Here is a 21,523-nt window from a genome sequence, read left to right as displayed (position 1 = left end):
CATCGATCGCTTCGAGTCGAAACGGCTGCTCTCAGGCGGTAATTAACGTCCAGGCTGCCTGAAACCTTCTCTCCAGATATCTGCACATGGTCACATACGAAGAATTGTAGACAACAACTGCCCGCAGAGTTAGGTTGAAGAGATATGGGATGCCTCCCACACACACCTCAATTATACTGAAGCTCAAGCTGCATGGTCCAGGGTCTAGGTACTACACACGCTGGACAAGGTGCATGCCATGTCGCATGATTAGTACACCTAGTCTTCAAGGGTGCTGTGACACATTTTGACTGAGGACACTAAAAGCACACGCTATATCATTACAGACTGGCAGATTATTCTTCATTAACTCCCTCGGTGAATTATTTCTCCGAAAAAGACAAATTACCAGTCAAAAATGTTGTATTTGAATGCCACACTTTTAATTTTGCTATCGTCAAAACTATATAAAGGCACATGAAGAGATCCATTTAGTTCCCTTCAAAGTTATAATCTCAAATCGTCTCGAGCAACGCGCCTTGGTTGGCGACGCAGTGAACAGCACCGCGAAATCATGGTGTCGCACTTATGCGCCCGGTGCCCAGTTGCTCACGACGAGCTCTTCGATCACTGTGCTGTGCAACACCAAGTTGGCGAGAACGTAGCATGATTCGACCGTCGAGAACTGCCCCTGAACGTGGATCTGGCGCTGCCCGCGGAGTGCGGTGTATCAGAGCGCCTCAGTCTCTCGGCTTCAGCCACGTCGATCCAGTTCTCGAGGAAGATGAGCGCGAGAAGAGCTTTACAATTGCCGAGTAGCTCGCACAGCATGGAGCTGCACACCGAAATTCGAGAAGCCAACACACACGCCCACCATCGTGTCGAGCGTAGTCAACGGGGAGTGGAGCGTTTCGGTGAGGTACCTGGGCGAATAGTATTCCAGCTGGTAGTGGATCACCTTGACGTAAGACGTATAGGGCCACAGCCGGAGACCGTCCCGGATCATAAAATGGTTTTGCGAGATGCGTGGCTCGCATAGCTCCAAGAACTTGATGAGGCGCAGCTTCATGGGCACCCGCTGGACTCTCACGAACGAGTACCTGCGCTGTATGTTGGACGACACAGGAACCACACGTCTGTGCGAACAGGTTAAGAACAGTCGTCCTGCACTAACTGCTCGTAGATCAAAGTTGAGCAACAGGAATTCGTTCCACAGGGAGAGCTCCGCGAGAAGGAAGCCGATGTTGGCGTCGCTGGCTGTGCGCCAGTTGTCGTGGTTCACCTGGCGATGGGTCAGAATGCTTCGCAGGTAGCGCATGTTCGAGAAGAGCTGGTTGACCGGCAGGCGTAGGGTAAGACAACTTCCGACCAGGTACGCCATGTACTCGCGCAGACGGTCGCTGCTTCTGCACCTGCCGAGCATCTCGCACAGCATGTGCAAGCCGAAGAAGCGCGCGCTCATGATCTCCAGCGTGTCGAGCGTGGTCGCCGTAGAGTGGAGCGCGTCGACGAGGTCCTTGGGAAGGTAGTCATCCGAGCGGTCGCGGTGCAACTTGACGTTCGCCAGGTTGCAGCTCAGCCAGAAGTCGTGCAGCAAGAGGAAGTGATTGTGGGTGACGTGCGACTCGCTCGGTTCCACGAAGTTGATGCAGTAGTGCTTCATGAGCAACCAGTGGACCAGCCCGAACGAGTACCGGTGTTGCATGTAGGACGCGTCGGAAACCAGGCGACTGCGCAGACACACCAGAGCCAGCTCTCCAGGACGGACTTCGCGTAGCTCGAAGTTGATGACCGACGGAAATTCGTTCCATATAGGACGCTCCGCGAGGAGGAAGTAGCCGTTGGCCGTGCTGGTCATGCACGACATGTCGTGGTTCACCCGGCGATGGCTCAGGATGATCCAATGGTAGCGCAGGTTCGAAAAGAATTGGTTGACCGACAGGCACTGGCTGGGGCAGTTGCCGACAAAGCACACGGCGTACTTGTGCTTGCAGCTGCTCCATGGTCCCACATCGCAGGCGCTTTCTTTGGAACGTCGCTGTCGCCTCAGGTTCATCAACATCATCCACCGCGGAGCTCGAGCGGTGCCAGGTTGGACGCTGTCAAAGACGAAATCCCTGGAACATCGGCCTGCACGCTGCATTGTGCCTTGCTCGGTGGACGTAAGGGTCCAGGGCTTCGGTACCTACAGGAATCGAGCGAAATTAAGGCGATCAGACCCGAACCAGACGTCTGAGCGTTGCAGTCAATGGCAGCAACTGAACGTGCCAGCGCTCGTGGCCGTTGCCCGCGCATCAAACGCCTTCGTCTTCTTTAATTGCAACGGCCCCTTCGCTGCTCTGGGACATTTTTTTCTACATGAAAAGAATACAAACGCGCAGATTGAAAACGAGAGGGACTTGACGAAGACAACCACACAAGCGCTGTTTGTACCTATAATTGGGTCATGGTGGAATTTTTATTCCCTTTTTCACGCTTCTCCTATATCAAAGAACGTACTACCTGCGCAAAAAAGGTGTGCCCCATAGAGTTTCATACATTTAAAATAAAGGGAGCTCCGGTGCTAGTGTCTACAAAAACTCCAAGAAAGGGGGTTCAGCCAGAATGGGTAGGTACGGGAATGATAGTTAGTACATGGATTTGCCTAAACTTAATAATTGTCACTTTACATGGCTTCGTGACTTTGCAAACTGGTAATCTTCAACAAAGAACCACATTAGAAATAATTAAATGAACAGGCATAAAATTGTCCGACAGCAGGATTCAAACAAAGGCCAGCACAGAAGGCTGATATCAAAACAATTACGCCACGGATGCATGCGTTGACAACTGGCATGAACACCCGTAATAATTTATCTCTGGTAAGCCAGTGCGATGAAACGCTGGGAGTGTTTTGATTTAGCCCCAGAAGCGGAACCGCTGTAATTAGTAGCGATTTTGCGTTTTCATACAGTCTTATTGCCTGCTGCATTTAGAAAGAGTATAGATTGCTTTGAAATTTAGGCCAATCAAGACAGATAAAGCGTAATAAAGAAAACTAAAGAACGTTGAAACCCAGAAACACGAAGTTTAGACATGTCCATGTACTAACCACTATTACCGTGGTGGCTGATCGATTGCAGCGTAAGTGTTTATTCTAGTAATGGTTACAGGAATATTATTTGAAAACATATAACAATTAACAGGAAAGGGAAAGCGAGGAGCAGGTTTACAACTGCCACCGGAAGGGGCACAACGCCTGCCTACTCTTCAGAATGGAAGTGACAGCAACACAGAAATGGAAGATAGGTAGAAGGGGAGGAAAGAGGAAAGGAAGAGCAACAGGGCAAATCTCAAAGAATAAAGTAGAACACACAGTACACATCGGAAACTCTATGGGTAGACACACACACACTGTGCTGACTTAGTCAGTCAGCGCAGTGTGTGTGTGTGGTTCCTCGTTTGTGTCCCGTCTTGAAGCGCTGTTCTTTCTGTGAAGGTATAACTTGTTTATATTTTGTGAAAATGAGGGGAATGTCATGGGTGACGCGCAGGCTAAGTACAAAGTATGTGGGTTAATTACAGCCTTTACATTAAGGTACGTATCCGAGCTTCCCGGAACGCTATAAGTGTGTTTTACGAATGGCGCAGAATTTAGCCCACCGTATGAAGAAAGTGTAATTGTCATTAAGATCGAATATGGGGAAAGTGGGGGAAACGCTATGGCCAGTGAGCTTGTGAAGTTAAATGCATGTTGTTCAATTATAGTCATTGTAAAAATTGCGTCAGCAGGTGCTTGAAAGAGCGAGTAAGTCGTTATTCCCTGTTCCCCTTTGTATTACTATAACTACGCATGACACCAAGTTTACCTTAACTGGAAATAAGGCCCATATTAGGCATGATATTAGAAAAACATGTTCGCCGTTTCTTGTGCAATTACAGTCATTGCAACCAATTACTCAATGCTCGATTGTTTTTTGCCCATTTTCATGCGTTCCTCGAGGCTCGTGATGTTTACCTGATGACCTCGGCGAACTAAACGAGGGACCTGTTTTGTATTTGGTGAAACTAGAGAGAAGGGATATGTAGGCAAAGTTCAGAGTGTCAATCGCGGCCTTTCGAGTAAATTACGTATGCAAGTGCTCTGAACGTTATAAATCATATCATAAGAAGCCAACATACAATGACACCATGGACAACATAGGGGAAATTACTTGTACTTAGTAAATTAATTAAAGAAATGATAAATTACTGGAAATTAAAGTGGATGGAAAAACAACTTGCCGCAGGTGGGATACGAACGAACGCCTTCGCATTAGGCGTGCGATGCTCCTACCAAAAGAGCTACCGCGGCGCCGTTTTCCCATCCACTTTCTTGGGTATTTATGTTTGCTACTAAAACTAGCCCTGGGAGTGTTGGCCAGCGCCACCACTCACAAACCTTGGCGGCGGATGTGGAATAGCCTTTCTGCCGCAGGTGTTACGAGTACGTGAGGCCTCAACATTATTTCTTTTTCGAGTAGGCAACGCTAACGGCTGACAAATAAATATTTACAATTATCAGCGATGAAAACATCGCCACTTACATACAGAAGTATATGTGAGTTATGCGAGTTCTGCATGTTTTATGCTACTTGGACATAACGTGCGCGAACAATTCCCCTCATGAAGCGCGTAAATAACTAAAATTCACTAATTAAGCTAGCAAGCAACAATTTTGGGGGCATGTTGTAATGCGAAATTGAAGCCATCTAGCATGCAAAGCATGCCTTTTCCCCAGCGATCTTGTGCTTTGAACCAATTTTGAGAAATACGCCATGAACTAATGTGGTGTATTGATTTCGCCTTCTATTTAACACTTATCATGACTGCACATTTCGACAGTACAGCAAAGTGTTAACTGCTAATACAGCTACAACTTATCGAAAGTTCTGGCAGTGACAAGCAAAAAGGTAGTTGTTTTGTAAACGCCATCTGCTCCGCAGCCTGCACTTCATTCCATAGCCTATTTCAAACAATTATGTAGTTCAAGAATTACTGTTTTATGAATTCTGTTAGTCGATTTAAGGTTCACAATAAAAAAAAACACATATCTATAAAAATACTTATAGATGAACACATAGAAGAGGACGCGCACGTCTGACATCACAGAAATTCCCTGAGGCAGGCTCGACCCCAGCTGAAACGTCCGAAAATACTTTTCATACACCCTATATATATATATATATATATATACCCTCAGCCTGTTTTATGTACACTGCAGGACGAAGGCCTCTCCCTGCGCTCTCCTATTACCCCTGTCCTGCGCGCCAACCGATTCCAACTAGAGCCCGCGAATTCCTAATTTCATCGCTCCACCTGGTCCTCTGTCGTCCTCGATTGCGTTTCCCTTCTCTTGATACCCATTCTGTAACCCTAATGGTCCAAAGGTTATCTAACCTGCGCATTACATGACCTGCCGAGCGCCATTTTTTTTCTCTTGATGTCAATCAGAATATCCTCTATACCCGTTTGCTCTCTGATCCAAACCGCTCTCTTTCTATCTCTTAATGTTATGCCTAGAAATCTGCATTCCATCGCTCTTTGCGCGGTCCTTAACTTGTTCTCAAGCTTCCTTGTCACTCTCCAAGTCTCTTCCCCATATGTCAGCACTGGTAAAATGCACTGATTGTAAACCTTCCTTTTCAATGCTAATGGCAAGCTTCCAGTCAGGAGCTTTCAATGCCTGTCATGTGCCATCCAACCCATTTTTATTCTTCTGTGAATTTCCTTCTCATGATCAGGGTTTCTTGTGATTAATTGACCTAGGTAAACGTACTCCTTCACAGACTCTAGAGGCCGACTGGCGATCCTGAACTCTTGTTCCTTTGCCCGGTTATTTATCATTATCTTTGTCTTCTGCATATTAATCTTCAGTCCCAATCTTACACTCTCTCTGTTAAGGCCCTCAATCATTTGTTGTAACTTGTCTGCATTGTTGCTGAATAGAACAATGTCATCGGCAAACCGAAAATTGCTGAGATATCCACCATCGATCTTTACTTCTAAGCCTTCCCAGTTTAATAGCTTGAATACTTCTTCCAAGCACGCAGTGAATAGCATTGGAGAGATTGTGTCTCCCTGTTTTAGCCCTTTCTTTATAGGTATCTTCCTGCTTTCCTTGTGTAGAATTAAGGTAGCTGAAGAACCTCTGAAGATATTTTGCAAGGTATTTACGTAAGCATTCTGTACTCCTTGATTGTGTAATGCCTCTATGACTGCTGGTATCTCTACTGAATCAAATGCCTTTACGTAATCTATGAAATCCATATAGAGAGGCTGATTGTACTCTGCGGATTACTTATTACTTGACTGATGACATGAAAGTGATGGATGTGACATGCATGTGATATATATATATATATATATATATATATATATATATATATATATATATATATATATCGAGAGAGAGAAGGAGGTTGGAAAGCTCGTCGAACCCCCCCCCCCCCCCGCCCCCGCTTTGCCCCGTCTGGAATATAATGAAAACTCGTGTTGCCTATTATGCTCCTGACTGCTTTCTGGAATAAACTATTCAATCTCATATTTTTGTTGGAACTACTTTCGATTAAACGTGTCAGCCAGAATGTCAGGCTGCAAACATCCGTATTCTTGCTATTCCTTCTGTTCATGGATTTGGTTGCTATTTGATTTCTTTCTGGCATTATAGATAATGTTTGCAGATTTATTAAGAATTCGCACCGATTTCTGTTCTCTCATCACCGCAAAACGCTTTCGCAGAGAGCGTGCTGTTACGTGAACTGTTGTGAGTAGATGTGCGTGTGAAATGCTGTGAACACGGCTCTGTGGAACGCGAATTCGGGTAAAATTAATGTTAGGTATTGCGAAAACGTGAATCCGGACAAAAAAAGAAGAAATCGAATCTTGCTCTAAATATTGCCTTGATTGCTGATTTAGTCTGAATCGTTGCACCGGGTGGGGGGGAGGGTATATTTTTCATAATTTTATAGAACGCGTGTTACTCTTACATAAGATATCCCCCCCTTCATTTTTTATTTTGTGCGAAGACTTCGTATTACTAGGCGGAACGATGTGGCAGCCAGATTAATAAGAGTGTAGTGTCGGTGGTGTTGGCTGACCGCCTGCGTTCGCAAGGAGGAGCGCACTTTCGCCGCCATGAACGCGATCGGCCCGGCCGTTTCAGCGCGTTCGCCGCATACCGCCGTTCGGAGCATTCATCCACGTGTTTATTATTTTTTTGTCGACGCGCGACTACTGAAGCAAAACAGGCGACCTCAAGAGCAGCGCAAAACGAAGAGGAACCCCAGCGGCCTGCGATTTCTGTCCTATCCTCGAGAGGGCGCCGCGTCCGGAACACGCCTTCCGGCGGCGAAAAAGCCGATCCTCCCCGAACCTCGGCTGCGACGCGAAGCTTTCAGCCTTGCCCGAGGTCTTGCTCCCCGTCGCGCAAAGCGAATAAGCTCCGGCCAGTTCGTCTGTGCATCATCAGCCGCGGCCATCGACTCGTGCCGATCCGACCAGTGCACGTGGGACAGCAGTTGACACCGCTATCGAAAGGGGACACGCCTCCAGTCTGACCAATCACAATGGGCCAGTGCTGTGGAAAGGACAGGCGATTATCACCGACTCGAGGCCCGCACTGCAACAGCTGCTTTTGGAGGAGCGCGCCCCGCTGCTCGGCCAGCGTGTTGCGTGCAGACTCCACGCCTTGCAGCAGCAAGGACTTGATCTACGGCTGCAGTGGGTGCCTTCGCACGTTGGCGTCGCCGGGAACGAGGCCGTCGACAAGCTTGCGCGACGCGCACACGATCACAACACGCCGATCACGCAGCGGGTCAGCTCATTCGACGCCGCGCCGCTCAGGCTCCGCCGAGAGCTCGCGCTGCGCCATCCTGACAGCCGAGTTGCGCGGGGACGCCCGCCACGCCATCTCCCGGAGGCCGGCTTCACTAGGCGCGAGCGCGCCTTCCTTCTCGCCCTGCGGACCGGTTCCGTGTGGCCCGCCGAGAGGAGGCATCGCTTGCAGCGCGCGCCCTCTCCCCTTTGCCCGGACTGCGGCGCGACGGAAACGTTGCAACACCTGCTCTGTGAGTGCCCTGCTCTCTCGCCGGCGCGCGCGGCGCTTACACAAGTGTACCGTGCGCGGAACTTACCGTGTGCTACGCTGGACGACCTGCTGCATCCCTCGGGCTGCATTTCGCAACACAGGCGCCTTTTCCGTGCGCTCTTGGCCTTCGCCGAGGACGCGGCGCTTCAAAGCCGCCTGTAAACATGCCCCACCCACGGCCTTACCGCTGCGGCTGTCGCCGCCGCGTTTTTATTTCTTTCTCACTCATCTTTTAATTCCCCTTTTCCCCCTGTGCAGTGCGGTTGAGGTGTCCTCTGCGGAGAGACAGTTACTGCACTGCACTTAATCCCATATTTTCAACTCTACTTCTTTAGAATCTCTTTATGCTGTGGAAAGGAAGCGCCACGCGGCGGTCGTAAGTACCACGAACGGCGGCAACGCCAGCCGGTGTCTGATCCACAGGTTTTCGACCGAGCCGGCGCTTTCTATGCGCGGCCCGACGCGTGGCCGGATGAGCAGATTATGCGTCGAATGGAGCGCGCCGAGGATCTGCTTGGCAATGCTCAGATAAGGGCGTTGGAGCTGCGACGTGTCGCGACCGCCCGTCGCAGCCTTTTAATAAAGAATAGACGAGTGGTTACTCGAGGAAGAAGAACGCTTATGGCCCCCAAAATAATAAACCTCAATATTAGTTTGGTATATGTTTGTGCAGTTACGTTGGATAGTAGTAATGCACCACGGCATCGGTGCGATTAGAACCGTTTCGGTTTTTAATGCTCATAGTATACACTACACTGTTCTTTATCATAAGCAAAAGAAACGGCATTCTATCAGCGTCCCGGCATGACATTTGCCCGATTACGGGAAAGCTGACGCGGGCTTGAGATATCTCGAGCACGTATTCGAACTCTGCACAGTCGCCGCTGTTTTCGCGAGTTTTATCTGCAGTGGTCGTGTGTGCAACCGCGGTGCAAGCTGGCCGTGACGTAGAGCCTTGGTCGGTTGCACTCGTATCGCGTAAGCTAGCGCACACTCGTGTGGCGGGCGCGTACTGCCCTTAAGAAACTGTGCCGTGGACTGGACTGTGGACTGGACTGTAGCTAGGGCATATTTTATACATAACGGAAACTGATCTTGGACGTCCCGCAACCGACGAAGACATTGTTGTTTGAGCGCGTCATAAAATAAGAGAGATAGAGAGAGAGGGAGGGAGAGGTGGGAGTGTTCTCCAATTGCCTGACGATATTGCGTGGAATCTATATCCTACTACCAAAGAAACTTGGAAGATTCTTCAAAGTTACTTCACACGATGGAGGACTTCATTTCTCAATATGAATTAATAATATTCAGCGAAAACCTGTTGGGGCAACAGGGTCTCGCAGCATATCATTAAATTTGCCGCGCCTCTTGGTTATGTCAAGCACGTTTCATTAATAGGCAGTGCACTTTATTTCTCTCTCTTTCTTTTTGCATGTGTTTCTTTCATGCGCTCGCACTCATGTCCGCGGCTATGTATATGGGAGAGCACAGCTGGTTCTCGAAATGTGCAGCAAAAGCCGTCTAAGTGTGCGGTATACTTAATTAAATACCATAGATTCAAAGTGGAATCGCGATAGAGCTGCGCCGACAGCGCATGAGGAGGTATACGTCTCTCGTGGCATTGCTAAGGCACTCACGAGTTTGCAAGTCCGTGCCAAGCGGACGACATTCAAGACCCGCTTAGCGCGATTCTTCAGTGCGTGGCCATTCACGTAATAACTCCACGGCATCCAGCATCTGCACGCCGCCACAAGCCATTCGTGCTGTATAAGAGCCCAGCGAGAATGCCGTAAAGTAAGCCGAGACGTAATATACAGAGCCAAAACGAGAAGAACGTCATTCGGGGCTGTAGCACGAGAAAGATAAGGCGAGAGGCAGTATTGAAGATAGTGGAGTCGGCGGCTCTTTTGAGCGGACGTGCACAGTTTGCAGTCCCTTCCGTAGTAATGCCGGCGGATTTCCTGCCGCGCGTGCAAACAAACATCGGCGCGCGCTGCGCCTCGGCGGCTGCAGCCGCCACAGCGCGCGCTCAGCCGGCCACGCCGTCCGTCACTGCGAGACGAGCGCGAGTCGTGACTCTGCTTCTAGCATTCTGCGCCACGAAGGCGCCACTCGCGCGGTGTGCGGAAGAAACGCGGACGGGGCGCAACAGGAAACCATACAACCTCGGGCCAGTGATGGCCAGCACGATACAGATTGACATAAACTCATCAAGTGGCTTCAAGAGTTCTTGATACACGAGCCGGCACGCGCAGTCAAGTAGCTGCGTGTTGCGGTACACTGCTCCCAGCGCAGCAGTGTTTTTGCCGTTTGTCCTTGAGCTGCATTTAGTCCTCGTGCAAAAATTTCTTCGCGTGAGCGTCGCGCGGAATAGGCGGTTGTTATGATCGATCCCAACTATTTTTTCTTTCTTTTTTCACACGTAACTGTTTTCGTGCGAAGGCAAGGAAGGGCCGTACATTTTCCGCTCGCTTGTGTCCTTCCGCGAGAGCGGCGGCCGCTGTACATACTGCGCAGAAGTGCGCCCAGAGAGAAGTATAACGGCGCCTCTCTGACGATGTCGTGCTGAGTCGCATCGGGGAAGCTCCCCGTATATAGGAACGAGGGAAGTGCTGGCGACCCCGCTATCGACCTCGTCGCGAGCGTCCCGTACCGCGTCGGTCGGTCAGTGGCCTCCGCTTCGTGTGAGCCACTCGGCGTCACGAACCATTGTTACGCGTTATGCATTTTTTTTTATCTTTAGGGCGGGGGGAGGGGGGGGTGTTGTTCGACGGTCGTACGCGTTCACGGAAATCATACGCAAGAAAGAAACATCAAAAATAAAGACCCGCGGCGAAAGAGGATTCGGTGATGACGTTACTTGCACGTTGCGCTCGAAGAAAGCAACGCGGAGTCAAACCTGCAGCTGCAGAGGACGTTGTCGGCAAGTTATTTATTCGCGCTTTCGAAAGTAAAAAAACAAAAACAAAAACCGAAACAGAAACTAAGGCGAAGAACATATTGTCAGTATAATTCGTTTAACGAACACATAACGTCGTAATTTGTTCGCATAATTAGTATGCGCTGCTTTTGACGTGATGAACGCGAAAGAAATGGCTGCATATAAAGTTTCGTAATTACATTGCTAGAGGGAAATTAGGTGCAAGTGCTGCGAGAGCCGGGAGCCAAGACGTGAGCAAAAAAATGCAAGAAAAGAAAGAAGGAAATAAAAAAAACGAAGGCAGTGAAAACGACACCAAATAAATAGTATACCCGTAAATCATGTTGGGCACGCTGCATCCCGAAGCGCAAGGTTGCGGCTGCTGGAGGCCGGTCTCCTTCAATCCGCTTGTTGAGTACAAGGGAAGGCAGCAGTTCAAGTCAAACATGTTTTTTTGCAAGAACACAATCCATGTTCCTGCAGGAGACAATGGCTAAAGGCGAAACGCCTGAGCAGGTGTTAGCACCTTGACAAATGATACAGCTTGCAGCAGTGGACAATACAGCGAGGAAATAAAATCCACGTTTCATAGAAGTATCCGGCATATATCGTCATCTTCACGTGTTATCACATGTATTGTTATACACACGTTCAAAACGCCCGCATAGGCCCTAACAAATCTGTTTTAAAACTGCGAACAACAGAAGATTCTCTTGATTACATCATCTACAAATCTGTTTAGAAATAGTTTTGACGCGGGAAGGTTAAACTGTTGGACAACAATAAAACAACTTGAAATATACTAAATTGTAGTTAATTATATGGTAAGCGTGTACGGATCTACTATGAGATTAGTTGAAAGAAGGAACGATTGATAACGGCGTTTAAATTGTTTAGTTTGTAGTGTAAGGTCAACGTTCCATTCATGAAGGTTTAACAATTGCACAACTTTATATTCGATAGCTTGCTTGCCATAGTTCGTACGGTTTTCCTTTTTTTTTTTTGGCTTTCCGAGTCGAACTTATCAAACCATATTTTGGGGAGATTGTGTGCAGGGAAGTACTCTATAATCGATGCTTACGAGTATGCTGCATCAGTTTAAAATTACACATTTTTCTAATAGATAGAATTTATGCTGAATAAAAGGTGGTTCAGTGGCCGGGTTCTTGACAGGACCCTCATACTTCACGAAGCGCGCGCTTTTGGATGATCAATATCCTGTCTTAATTGGGTTCAGTTTTCTTTCCCCATACCAGCATTCCATATAACATTTTGGAATAAAAAACCGTATAATTGATTTAGTTAACCATTAAGGAAGTAAAAAGCAGTCTTACTCAAGCTTTCTGCAGAACGAGCTAGATCAGTCATGAAGCGATTCGAATCCGGTGTCCAAAGGAGTTGTTCATGGAAGCACACGCCCAAGAACTTCTGCGCGTTTACTTGTTTGAGATGCTAATCGTCATAATAAATTGATATGCACTGGTATGCATCTTAATAGGCCTAAACGAAATGTTCTTTTTTGCGTGTTCTGTTTTAATTTGTTTTTAGTTAGCCTGCCTGAAAGTTTCAAGAGCTACAGATTTGTTGCAGCTTGTACTTGACGTGTGGTGGACCCTGTTAAAAACAAACTTGTGTCGTCAGCGAAAATTTTCATTTCAGGTGTATGCTGAGCTTTTGTAATATGTGTGTAATAAAAGGAAAAACACTTGTGGAAATTCTTTTATTATGTCTCACTAGTAGTGGGACACTGTATTATCTATACCAACGAATATCATGATACCTTGATGACAAGTAGCTTTTAAATAAGTCCAAGGCAACTCCATGGATTCCATAGCAGCTCATTTTTAGTAATAACATATGATGGTCAACAGCATCAATACTTTAGACAAGTCAAGAAAAATACTTAACGTGAACATTCTATTCTCAATAGTATCTATTATGCGGTCCTTAACGCCTGTTAGTACTTCCTCTGTAGATTTATTATTGCGAAAGCCGTACTGGTATGACGGCAATAGATTATGTCTCTCTAAATATGTTGTGTGATGCGAATTTATACATATTTCATATATTTCAGAAAACACGTACAGGTAGCACTGATATATGTCGATCCTTAGTTAGGTCACTAGTATTGCTACCTTTATGTACAGGAGTAATTTTTGCCACTTTAAAAGTTGTCGGAAAAGTTCTAGCCAGGAATGAGATATTGATGAGAAATGCTAGTATATATGGCTAAGTGTAAATGCGGCTGCTTTAGCAGAAGCCTACTTTACCTTATGTACTCGCAGCGTTCGTCCTTGATTCTTTGACGTATCTGTCGATTTCATATGGTAAAGCTACGTGCAACGCTAGTAATATACTGTATTCGCAAGTTCCACATAAAATATAAACATTCGCTGTTATTTGTTTCAGTTCATTAGGTGGCAAACTTCTTGCAGTTAAAGAATTACCATGCTTCCATATTTACACAGGATCTGACTTGATTCACGGAAACATAACTTCAGAATAGGCTACTTTAGCTTTTCTAGTATCCCAATCTAACCCGTTACGAAGTTGCTTGAACTTTCGCAGTATTGTAATATATCTGCTAGCAAGGAATTTTAAAAAGCGCGTTTTTTATTCGCCTACTTCTTTTCACAATGTCGCTATCTATCCATGGCTTCCTATTCTTACTTCTCTTCCTGAACCTTTGTATCGGAAATGCAGAGTTGTAGCATTCAAGAAAGACCTCTAGAAAAATCTGACATGCATTATCTGGATTTTGTTGTATGTATACCCGCTACCATTCAGACTGTTCAATATTAAAGCTCTAAACTTAACCAATGATTGATTATTAATACTTTTATGCTTCTATAGCCAGAAAAAATCTGGTCATTATCAGAAAATAAGTTTTATCTCCAGATATAAATGGGCAAGTGGTCACTCAGGTCAGAGGACAATACTTCAGCATCGTAGTCGCAGCTGTTTAGGCGTCTTATACAGACATCTATTAATGTCGAGCTGTTGTAACACGGGTAGGTCCTAAAATAACATTTTCGCATCTATAAGATGCAATAAGAGTTCAAATCGAGCGTTTATAAATCTTCCCCTAGCATACTAATGCTTACATCATCATCATCAGTCTGGTTACGCCCACTGCAGGGCAAAGGCCTCGCCCATACTTCTCCAACAACCCAGGTCATGTACTAATTGTGACCATGTCGTCCCTGCAAACTTCTTAACCTCATCCGCCCACCTAACTTTCTGCCGCCCCCTGCTACGCTTCCCTTCCCTTGGAATCCAGTCCGTAACCCTTAATGACCATCGGTTATCTTCCCTCCTCATTACATGTCCTGCTCCTGCCCATTTCTTTTTCCTGATTTCAACTAAGATGTAATTAACTCGCGTTTGTTCACTCACCCAATCTGCTCTTTTCTTATCCCTTAACGTTACACCTATCATTCTTCTTTCCATAGCTCGTTGCGTCGTCCTCAATTTGAGCAGAACCCTTTTCGTAAGCCTCCAGGTTTCTGCCCCGTAGGTGAGTACTGGTAAGACACAGCTATTATACACTTTTCTCTTGAGGGATAATGGCAACCTGCTGTTCATGATCTGAGAATGCCTGCCAAACGCGCCCCCAGCCCATTCTTATTCTTCTGATTATTTCCGTCTCATGATCCGGTTCCGCCGTCACTACCTGCCCTAAGTAGATGTATTCCCTTACCACTTCCAGTGCCTCGCTACCTATTGTAAATCGCTGTTCTCTTCCGAGACTGTTAAACATTACTTTAGTTTTCTGCAGATTAATTTTTAGACCCACTCTTCTGCTTTGCCTCTCCAGGTCAGTGAGCATGCATTGCAATTGGTCGCCTGAGTTACTAAGCAAGGCAATATCATCAGCGAATCGCAAGTTACTAAGGTATTCTCCATTAACTTTTATCCCCAATTCTGCCAAATCCAGGTCTCTGAATACCTCCTATAAACACGCTGTGAATAGCATTGGAGAGATCGTATCTCCCTGCCTGACGCCTTTCTTTATTGGGATTTTGTTGCTTTCTTTATGGAGGACTACGGTGGCTGTGGAGCCGCTATAGATATCTTTCAGTATTTTTACATACGGCTCGTCTACACCCTGATTCCGTGAATGCCTCCATGACTGCTGAGGTTTCGACAGAATCAAACGCTTTCTCGTAATCAATGAAAGCTATATATAAGGGTTGGTTATATTCTGCACACTTCTCTATCACCTGATTGATAGTGTGAATATGGTGTATTGTTGAGTAGCCTTTACGGAATCCTGCCTGGTCCTTTGCTTGACAGAAGTCTAAGGTGTTCCTGATTCTATTTGCGATTACCTTAGTAAATAGTTTGTAGGCAACTGACAGTAAGCTGATCGGTCTATAATTTTTCAAGTTTTTGGCGTCCCCTTTATTATGGATTAGGATTATGTTAGCGTTCTTCCAAGATTCCGGTACACTCGAGGTCATGCGGCATTGCGTATACAGGGTGGCCAGTTTCTCTAGAACAATCTGCCCACCATCCTTCAACAAATCTGCTGTTACCTGATCCTCCCCAGCTGCCTTCCCACTTTGCATCACGCATGGTGAAATATGGTTTTCTGATGGCCTTAAAACAGCGTAATAGTTGTTAAAATGGGTTAGTAAACACCGCTTGTAGAAAAAATTCGTTTCTATTGCTAGGCGTTCTATGTCACCATTACTCAGAGAGAGATCATTAGTATTTGGAATGAATAGCGAGGCTTAATATGATGATGATGATGATGATTTGTTGGCATCCTCTTTGAAAGGAGGCGGTGACAAATAGTCACCTAACCTGCTTCAGTTACTCAGGTATAAGCTATACATGCGTTTCATTTTAGTATTTATGTTTTTTTTCTCTTCCTCGAAACTTCTCATCACTTCTCTATCTACCTTGTACCGCTACCTATGCCTGTAACGGTACCGGTCGTATCAATCACTTACCTGATTTTTTTCCCACCAATACTCTAAAGGTCTCTACTTATCTCGACTGCTGACAGGTTGATGCTTCCGTCCGCTTTAAATCCAAGCACTTCTGGAAGGTGTACGTTACCTACGGGTCGAACTGGGTGAATCCCTTCGCATTCTGTTAGGATGTGCTGAGTGGTCTCGTAATTTTTGCTGCAGCATACATATACCTCATCTAGTGACGAATATTTGCTCCGGTATGTATTTGTCCTTAGGCAACCAGCTCGAGCTTCAACTAGCAAGGCACTTCGTGTTATCACACAGACTTCCCCTTCCAATGCCTTTCTTCATATTCTGGCAAATGCCCATGGTCTTTTTTTATTTTCATTCTTTGCATCCAATTCACGTTCTTGTTTCTCTCACTTTCTTTCCTATGAATCCTGGTTTTCTATTTGCACTTTCAACTACCCTGTGCTTGGTTGCCAGCTTTCTTGACATTTTCCTCCATTCTGTGCCACGCTTTCAAGGTACAGACACCTGTGCAGTTTAGCCGCTCATTTATTTTGATTCATGTTCCTGAGTTTTTCGTCAAAGATTATTTTGCTCTACGCTTCTCTGACTTCAAACGAGGTCCAACCCATGTCACCCTGCACTCCCTCATTTGTGGTTTTGCCGTGGGCTCCCAAAGCCAACCGGCCTACCGATCTTTGGTTAACTTCCAGCCCCGACAAGATATCCAAATTTAAGCACAGACTGGCATTTGCGAACGTTAACGCTGACACCATTACTCCTTTCCGGATTCCACGCACCCCCTCATATTTATTGTGGCCCCAAAGTGCTCTGTTTCATTATTGCTGCATGCCGCTTCCCCTTTATTTTCAGATTACCATGGTGGGGTGCTTGAGTAAATCTTTCCTTCGTTTATGTATACGCCGAGGTATATTGCTAGCTCTCCGCCCTCTACCGGCGCGATCCGAGCCTGTTGCAGAGTGATTCCGACCCATCGTACAGCTTGAACGAAGCTTCTTTTTCTGCCTGGGCATCTGCCGCGGTGGCTGAGGGTCTATGGAGCTTTGCTGTTGAGCGCAGGGCCCAGTGGCGTCAATATCAAATAAATAAATAAATAAATAAATAAATAAATAACTTGTTCGTTTGCCGACATTTCGATGTGTGTAAAGGAATCCCAGGTGGGCCAAATGAATTCCTAGCCGCGTACCACAGCGTCTATCGGTGCTCAAGCTTAGACTTTTGGACGTACGCCGCCCCATTCAATCGTCAGTCAGTTTTCATGCTATTTCTACTTTTGTGCTACACATCCCACACATGTGGCGAGTTACACTTTACAAGGATTACTGCAAGAGTACAGGTTCTGATTCGAAGTCTTATTATTTATTTATTTGATACATACTGCTAGTCTTAACGAAGGCTTTGACAGGAAAGGGTACATTCATAAAATGGAAAATACATCATTCACGCAGGGTTCAACGATAATCGTTTACAAGAGGCCTTGGTTTAAAAACAAGCTATTCATGCAACAACAATTATATTCATACACACAATAGAACATAATGTAAAAACCACATTTCATCACGTAGCAGCAAAGATATGGTCAGACAGCTTAGACAAAAAAGAGTCGAGGGTTGTACAATCGACAACTTCTTGTGGTAACAGATTCCATTCTCTGATAGCTTGTCGCAAGTATGAATACCTGAAGGTGTCATTGTGAAACCTATACTCAGGTAATTGTTTATTGTGTTTCGTTCTTGAAATTCTAGCGTTAGAGTGTACTAAAAACTTCTTTTTGTCTATTCTTAGGGCATTGCTCTGGAGAATAAACAGGAATTTTAGTCGGAGATATCTAGCACGATCTCTAATTGTTGGGAGTCCGGCTAAGCGTAGAAGTTCAGTTGGGGAATCATGACGACGGTATTTATTATAAATGAATCTGACTGCTTTTCTTTGTACGTTCTCTAACTTCTCTATGACACATTTAGTGTATGGAAACCAGCATATGGCGCCGTATTCTATAACGGAGCGAATGAGTGACGTGTACGCGAGTAGTTTGGTGTTCGGTGAAGCGTATCTGAGGGACCGTTTGAGGGAAAAAAGCGCTGAGAGTGATTTTGTTGCCACGTATGACACGTGTTTGTTCCAGTTTAGACCGGAAGAAATAATGATACCTAAATGCTTGTATTCTTCAACTACTTGTAATTCTCTTTGCTGAATTTGGTAGGGAAAGGTTAGTGGTGCTTTCGTTCTCGTGACTGTCATGCAGACAGTTTTTTTCTGCATTTAGCGTCATCTTCCAGTCCCGACATCATTTCGCTATCTTTTTAAGTGCGTCATTCAAAACAACCTGATCATCCTTGGTCTGCATTGCTTTATAAATAATGCAGTCATCTGAGAACATGCGTACCGTTGCGTCAATGCGATTTGCTATGTCGTTGATAAAAAGAAGGAAGAGAATGGGAGCTAAAACTGTGCCCTGACGCACACCGGATAAAACTTCAACGTAGTCTGAGGATTACCCTTCGAAATGAACGAATTGTTGACGTCGTGACAAATATGCTTTTAACCATTTTGTAAGAATACCGCGCCCCAGAGTTCCTTGCAGCTTATGGATTAGTTTCGGATGCGATACCCGATCAAAAGCTTTTGATAGGTCTAGAAAAACTATGTCTACCTGTCCTCGCTTATCGATTGTTAATGCTAGGTCATGAATAGTCTCTATTAATTGAGTTGTAGACAAACCACTCCTAAATCCATGTTGGTTAGGGTTAATTAGAGAATGACTTTCAACAAAAGTTACGATGTGTTTTAATATTAAATGCTCAAAAATTTTTCCCGCTGTACAAGTGAGTAAAGTAGGACGGAAGTTTGAAGGATTTGTGGCATCACCTGATTTATGTATCGGCATAATTTTAGGAATTTTCCATTCTTGAGGAACTTCAGAAGTTTGCAACGATTTTGTAAAAATTAGCAATAAGTATTTGGAAACCCATTCAGCGTACCTTCTGAGAAAAGTATTTGGAATGTTATCTGGGCCGCTGGATGTTTTTATATCAAGATTAAGTAATAAAGAAAGAATTCCCGCTTTCGTTATATTTAGCTCACATGGTACCTCACCTATGTCACTTGTCTGTGTGACCTTGTCTGGGATAGTGTTATTGTCAACTGTGGAAACTGATTGTAAAAATTGATTAAATTGGGTAGCCTTGGTTAAGGCTTCTGTTGGCAATAAGTTGCTTTCCTTCGGAACCCTAGATTTGAGATAGTGGCAAAATTTATGAGGGGATTTTTTTAATGAAGTTATTTAAGCTGTCATTGTCCATTCATTTTCTTCACAAGAACATGATTCAGTCAGAACGACCTGGCACAGCCCCGACTACGGCGCTCAGCAGCCTGATCTAGCCTTAATAAGTTTCACTTATCAAGGTTGAGTTTATTCCCTTAAAGCGGAACGTGTCCCAAAGACAGCACAAACTAAACGCTTGCATGAGGGATTATTTCAGCAAAATGGGCTTTCCGGATAAGTCCACAGTGTTCGAGCAGATGAACAGCATAATAGATAGCCTGGATATTATGTTCAAGCTTGAGCCTGCAATCTTCACTAACCTTTACCAGACTTCAAAAGTAGACATGCCCCTTCTTGAGCGGATAGTTTCCTGACCCCCCTCCCCCTTTTCGCGACATTAAATAAAGCTCAATTAAAAAAAAACGTCAAAATGCAGACATGGAAAGCCAACGCAGATCATACGTTGACATAAACAACTACGTCGGTGAAGATTATATGAGGAGCAGAACCTAGATATCGTATCTCGTTTTCGAGTATCGTGTAACCGAAATCTGAGAACATTGAGGACCAATAGGATACACACACCGTAAAAGCATTACCTGGTATACAGTCAAACACCTTTATAACGAAAGCCTTGGGACCTCCAAAATCCTTCCTTATAGAGGTCACTTCGTTGTAAAGATCACACACCGTACTCCTCACAATAGAGCAAGCTAAGTACGTTAGGCAAGAGGAAATTGTTATTTAAGCTGAATTAGACAGACTAATGAAATTATTCACAAATTTCTTGCGCACACTTCTGACAGAATGTGCGACTGCAGCCGACATTAATGTGTCGAGGTTCAGGGCATGATCCGCGGCGGAACGCGGGGGCGACGCAAGGTAAATCTGCACACTCGTCAGTTCTTTCGTTGTACCGGTAAATTCATTGTAGTGGTCTTCGGTTTAGAGGCATTCGATTTATATACATAAACAGACAGACCTATAGGTTATACACATATCAAAAGGATTAACTGTTCGCTCCTGAACACTTATATAATTCATAACAGCTATTCTCTACCAAACCAAGCATGCTTCGCATTACGTATAGATATCAACTGGAGTTGAGTCTGCGGAACGTTTTTAATCTAGCTGCCGTTAAAGGCATTCTTATGCCGTCAAGACAACTGATGTCACCGTTTTTTTTTATTTATTGTTGCAATAATCACGTTCTATTTTTTCATAGTAATTTAGTTTGTAGTTGGTTTTAGCTCCTGGTGCGCAGGGCGTGCTCAATGAAAATAGACAAATAGCTACAATTAGATTTTGCACAAACATTGACTGAATTATATTTTCCTGTCTCATGACTGGAGATCGGGCGCTAAGGCACAAAAAGATGCTGTTCTGGTGCCTATAACAGGCAATAAATGTGTCACTATATGGGGTGATTATTTTTCGGTTTTCCGGAAATTTTAAAAATCGCTGTTGGAGATAGCACAATTTTAGTCCACTAATGTATCGAAACTGGTTTCATTCCGGGAAATTATTTCTAGTGAACACGCCTTGCAAACTCACGCGCTACCATTCGCAAATTGCAAGATGGGACGTAACGTAATTAATTCTAGAGTAATTAGTCAATTTTAGTTAATTAGTTATACAAGTGCTTCGAGTTCTCGTGCCAGTAATGTCCACCTCTTCCAATAATCCAGCTCAATGAGAAGAACTATGCCATTTGCCACAGGCGTTCGAGAATAAATTATGACTTTCTATGAAAAACAGCCCGCTAAACCCCTAGTTAGTAAAAACGGAATGAGCCAAGTTCCGTAGGTTACAAGCTTTATTTCAAATGTAGTGTCATTTGACAAAATGAGAAAAGTTGTGAAATCAGTGACAAACACTCACCATGTCGAGATTTTCGGCTTTCATGTGGCACTTTTTTTCGCTGAATATTGCTTTGCATGCAGAAAATGGACGCTCAACATTCGCCGAAGTTAGAGGCACATATTTGTACATCGGAACGCTGCATGATTCAACGCCCTCTGGAAATCCATAATATTCGCCGGTCTGAAATTTTGAGAGTTCTTTCAGTACTGAAAACCCGGGATCTTTGTCCGAGACAGATTGAAGTTTCGAACTAACTCTACAAGCAACAGGTCCATTCGGGATGGTGGCTAACGTTTTCCGAAAGTCCAAAATTAACCCCACATTCCGGGTCGGAGTTGCGCCGAACATTCAAGTTTCTCACTGATGTTGGCTTAAAAACGTGAAGTGAGCGTTCAAGTACGCTAAATCAGCTTCAAGTATATCGTCGCACAGAGCAG

At 45.1% G+C, this 21,523-nt stretch overlaps 2 protein-coding genes across 3 annotated transcripts in view; one reads left to right on the top strand and one right to left on the bottom strand.

Moving 5' to 3' along the window:
• Positions 1–411: 411 nt before the first annotated feature.
• Positions 412–21,163, bottom strand: LOC142592029 (uncharacterized). 2 transcript variants are annotated; one of them, XM_075703974.1, is made up of 2 exons: positions 21,105–21,163; positions 412–2,164 (listed from the first exon to the last, which is right to left on the bottom strand). In XM_075703974.1, exons 1-2 carry the CDS (start codon positions 21,126–21,128, stop codon positions 782–784), a joined length of 1,407 nt encoding a protein of 468 aa, XP_075560089.1. In that variant the 5' UTR covers positions 21,129–21,163; the 3' UTR covers positions 412–781. The 2 variants fall into 2 exon arrangements, with proteins under 2 accessions (XP_075560089.1, XP_075560088.1); XM_075703973.1 differs by lacking the exon at positions 21,105–21,163 and adding an exon at positions 11,339–11,409.
• The window catches only part of LOC142592055 (Golgi-associated plant pathogenesis-related protein 1-like), a 50,006-nt gene continuing 35,853 nt past the window's right edge, over positions 7,371–21,523 (top strand). Inside the window, exons 1-2 of the mRNA XM_075703976.1 lie at positions 7,371–7,588; positions 8,446–8,462. Of these exons, the coding sequence (XP_075560091.1) occupies positions 7,566–7,588; positions 8,446–8,462 (40 nt within the window). The 5' untranslated portion in view covers positions 7,371–7,565. The remainder of the gene's footprint in view (positions 7,589–8,445; positions 8,463–21,523) is intronic.

Source organism: Dermacentor variabilis, chromosome 1 (assembly GCF_050947875.1).
Source record: "Dermacentor variabilis isolate Ectoservices chromosome 1, ASM5094787v1, whole genome shotgun sequence".
Classification (NCBI taxonomy): Eukaryota; Metazoa; Arthropoda; class Arachnida; order Ixodida; family Ixodidae; genus Dermacentor; species Dermacentor variabilis.
The sequence above is the reverse complement of the archived record's forward strand: the minus strand, read 5'-3'. Positions and strand labels throughout refer to the sequence as shown.

What these genes read in the sequence shown, in the direction of transcription:
- LOC142592029 (XM_075703973.1), bottom strand. Translation starts at nt 11,365, where the DNA reads ATGCAGCGTGCCCAACATGATTTACGG. An exon ending in GTGCCCAACATGATTTACGG is followed by an intron (nt 2,165 to 11,338) that starts GTATACTATTTA and finishes CGATTCCTGTAG; the next exon opens with GTACCGAAGCCCTGGACCCT.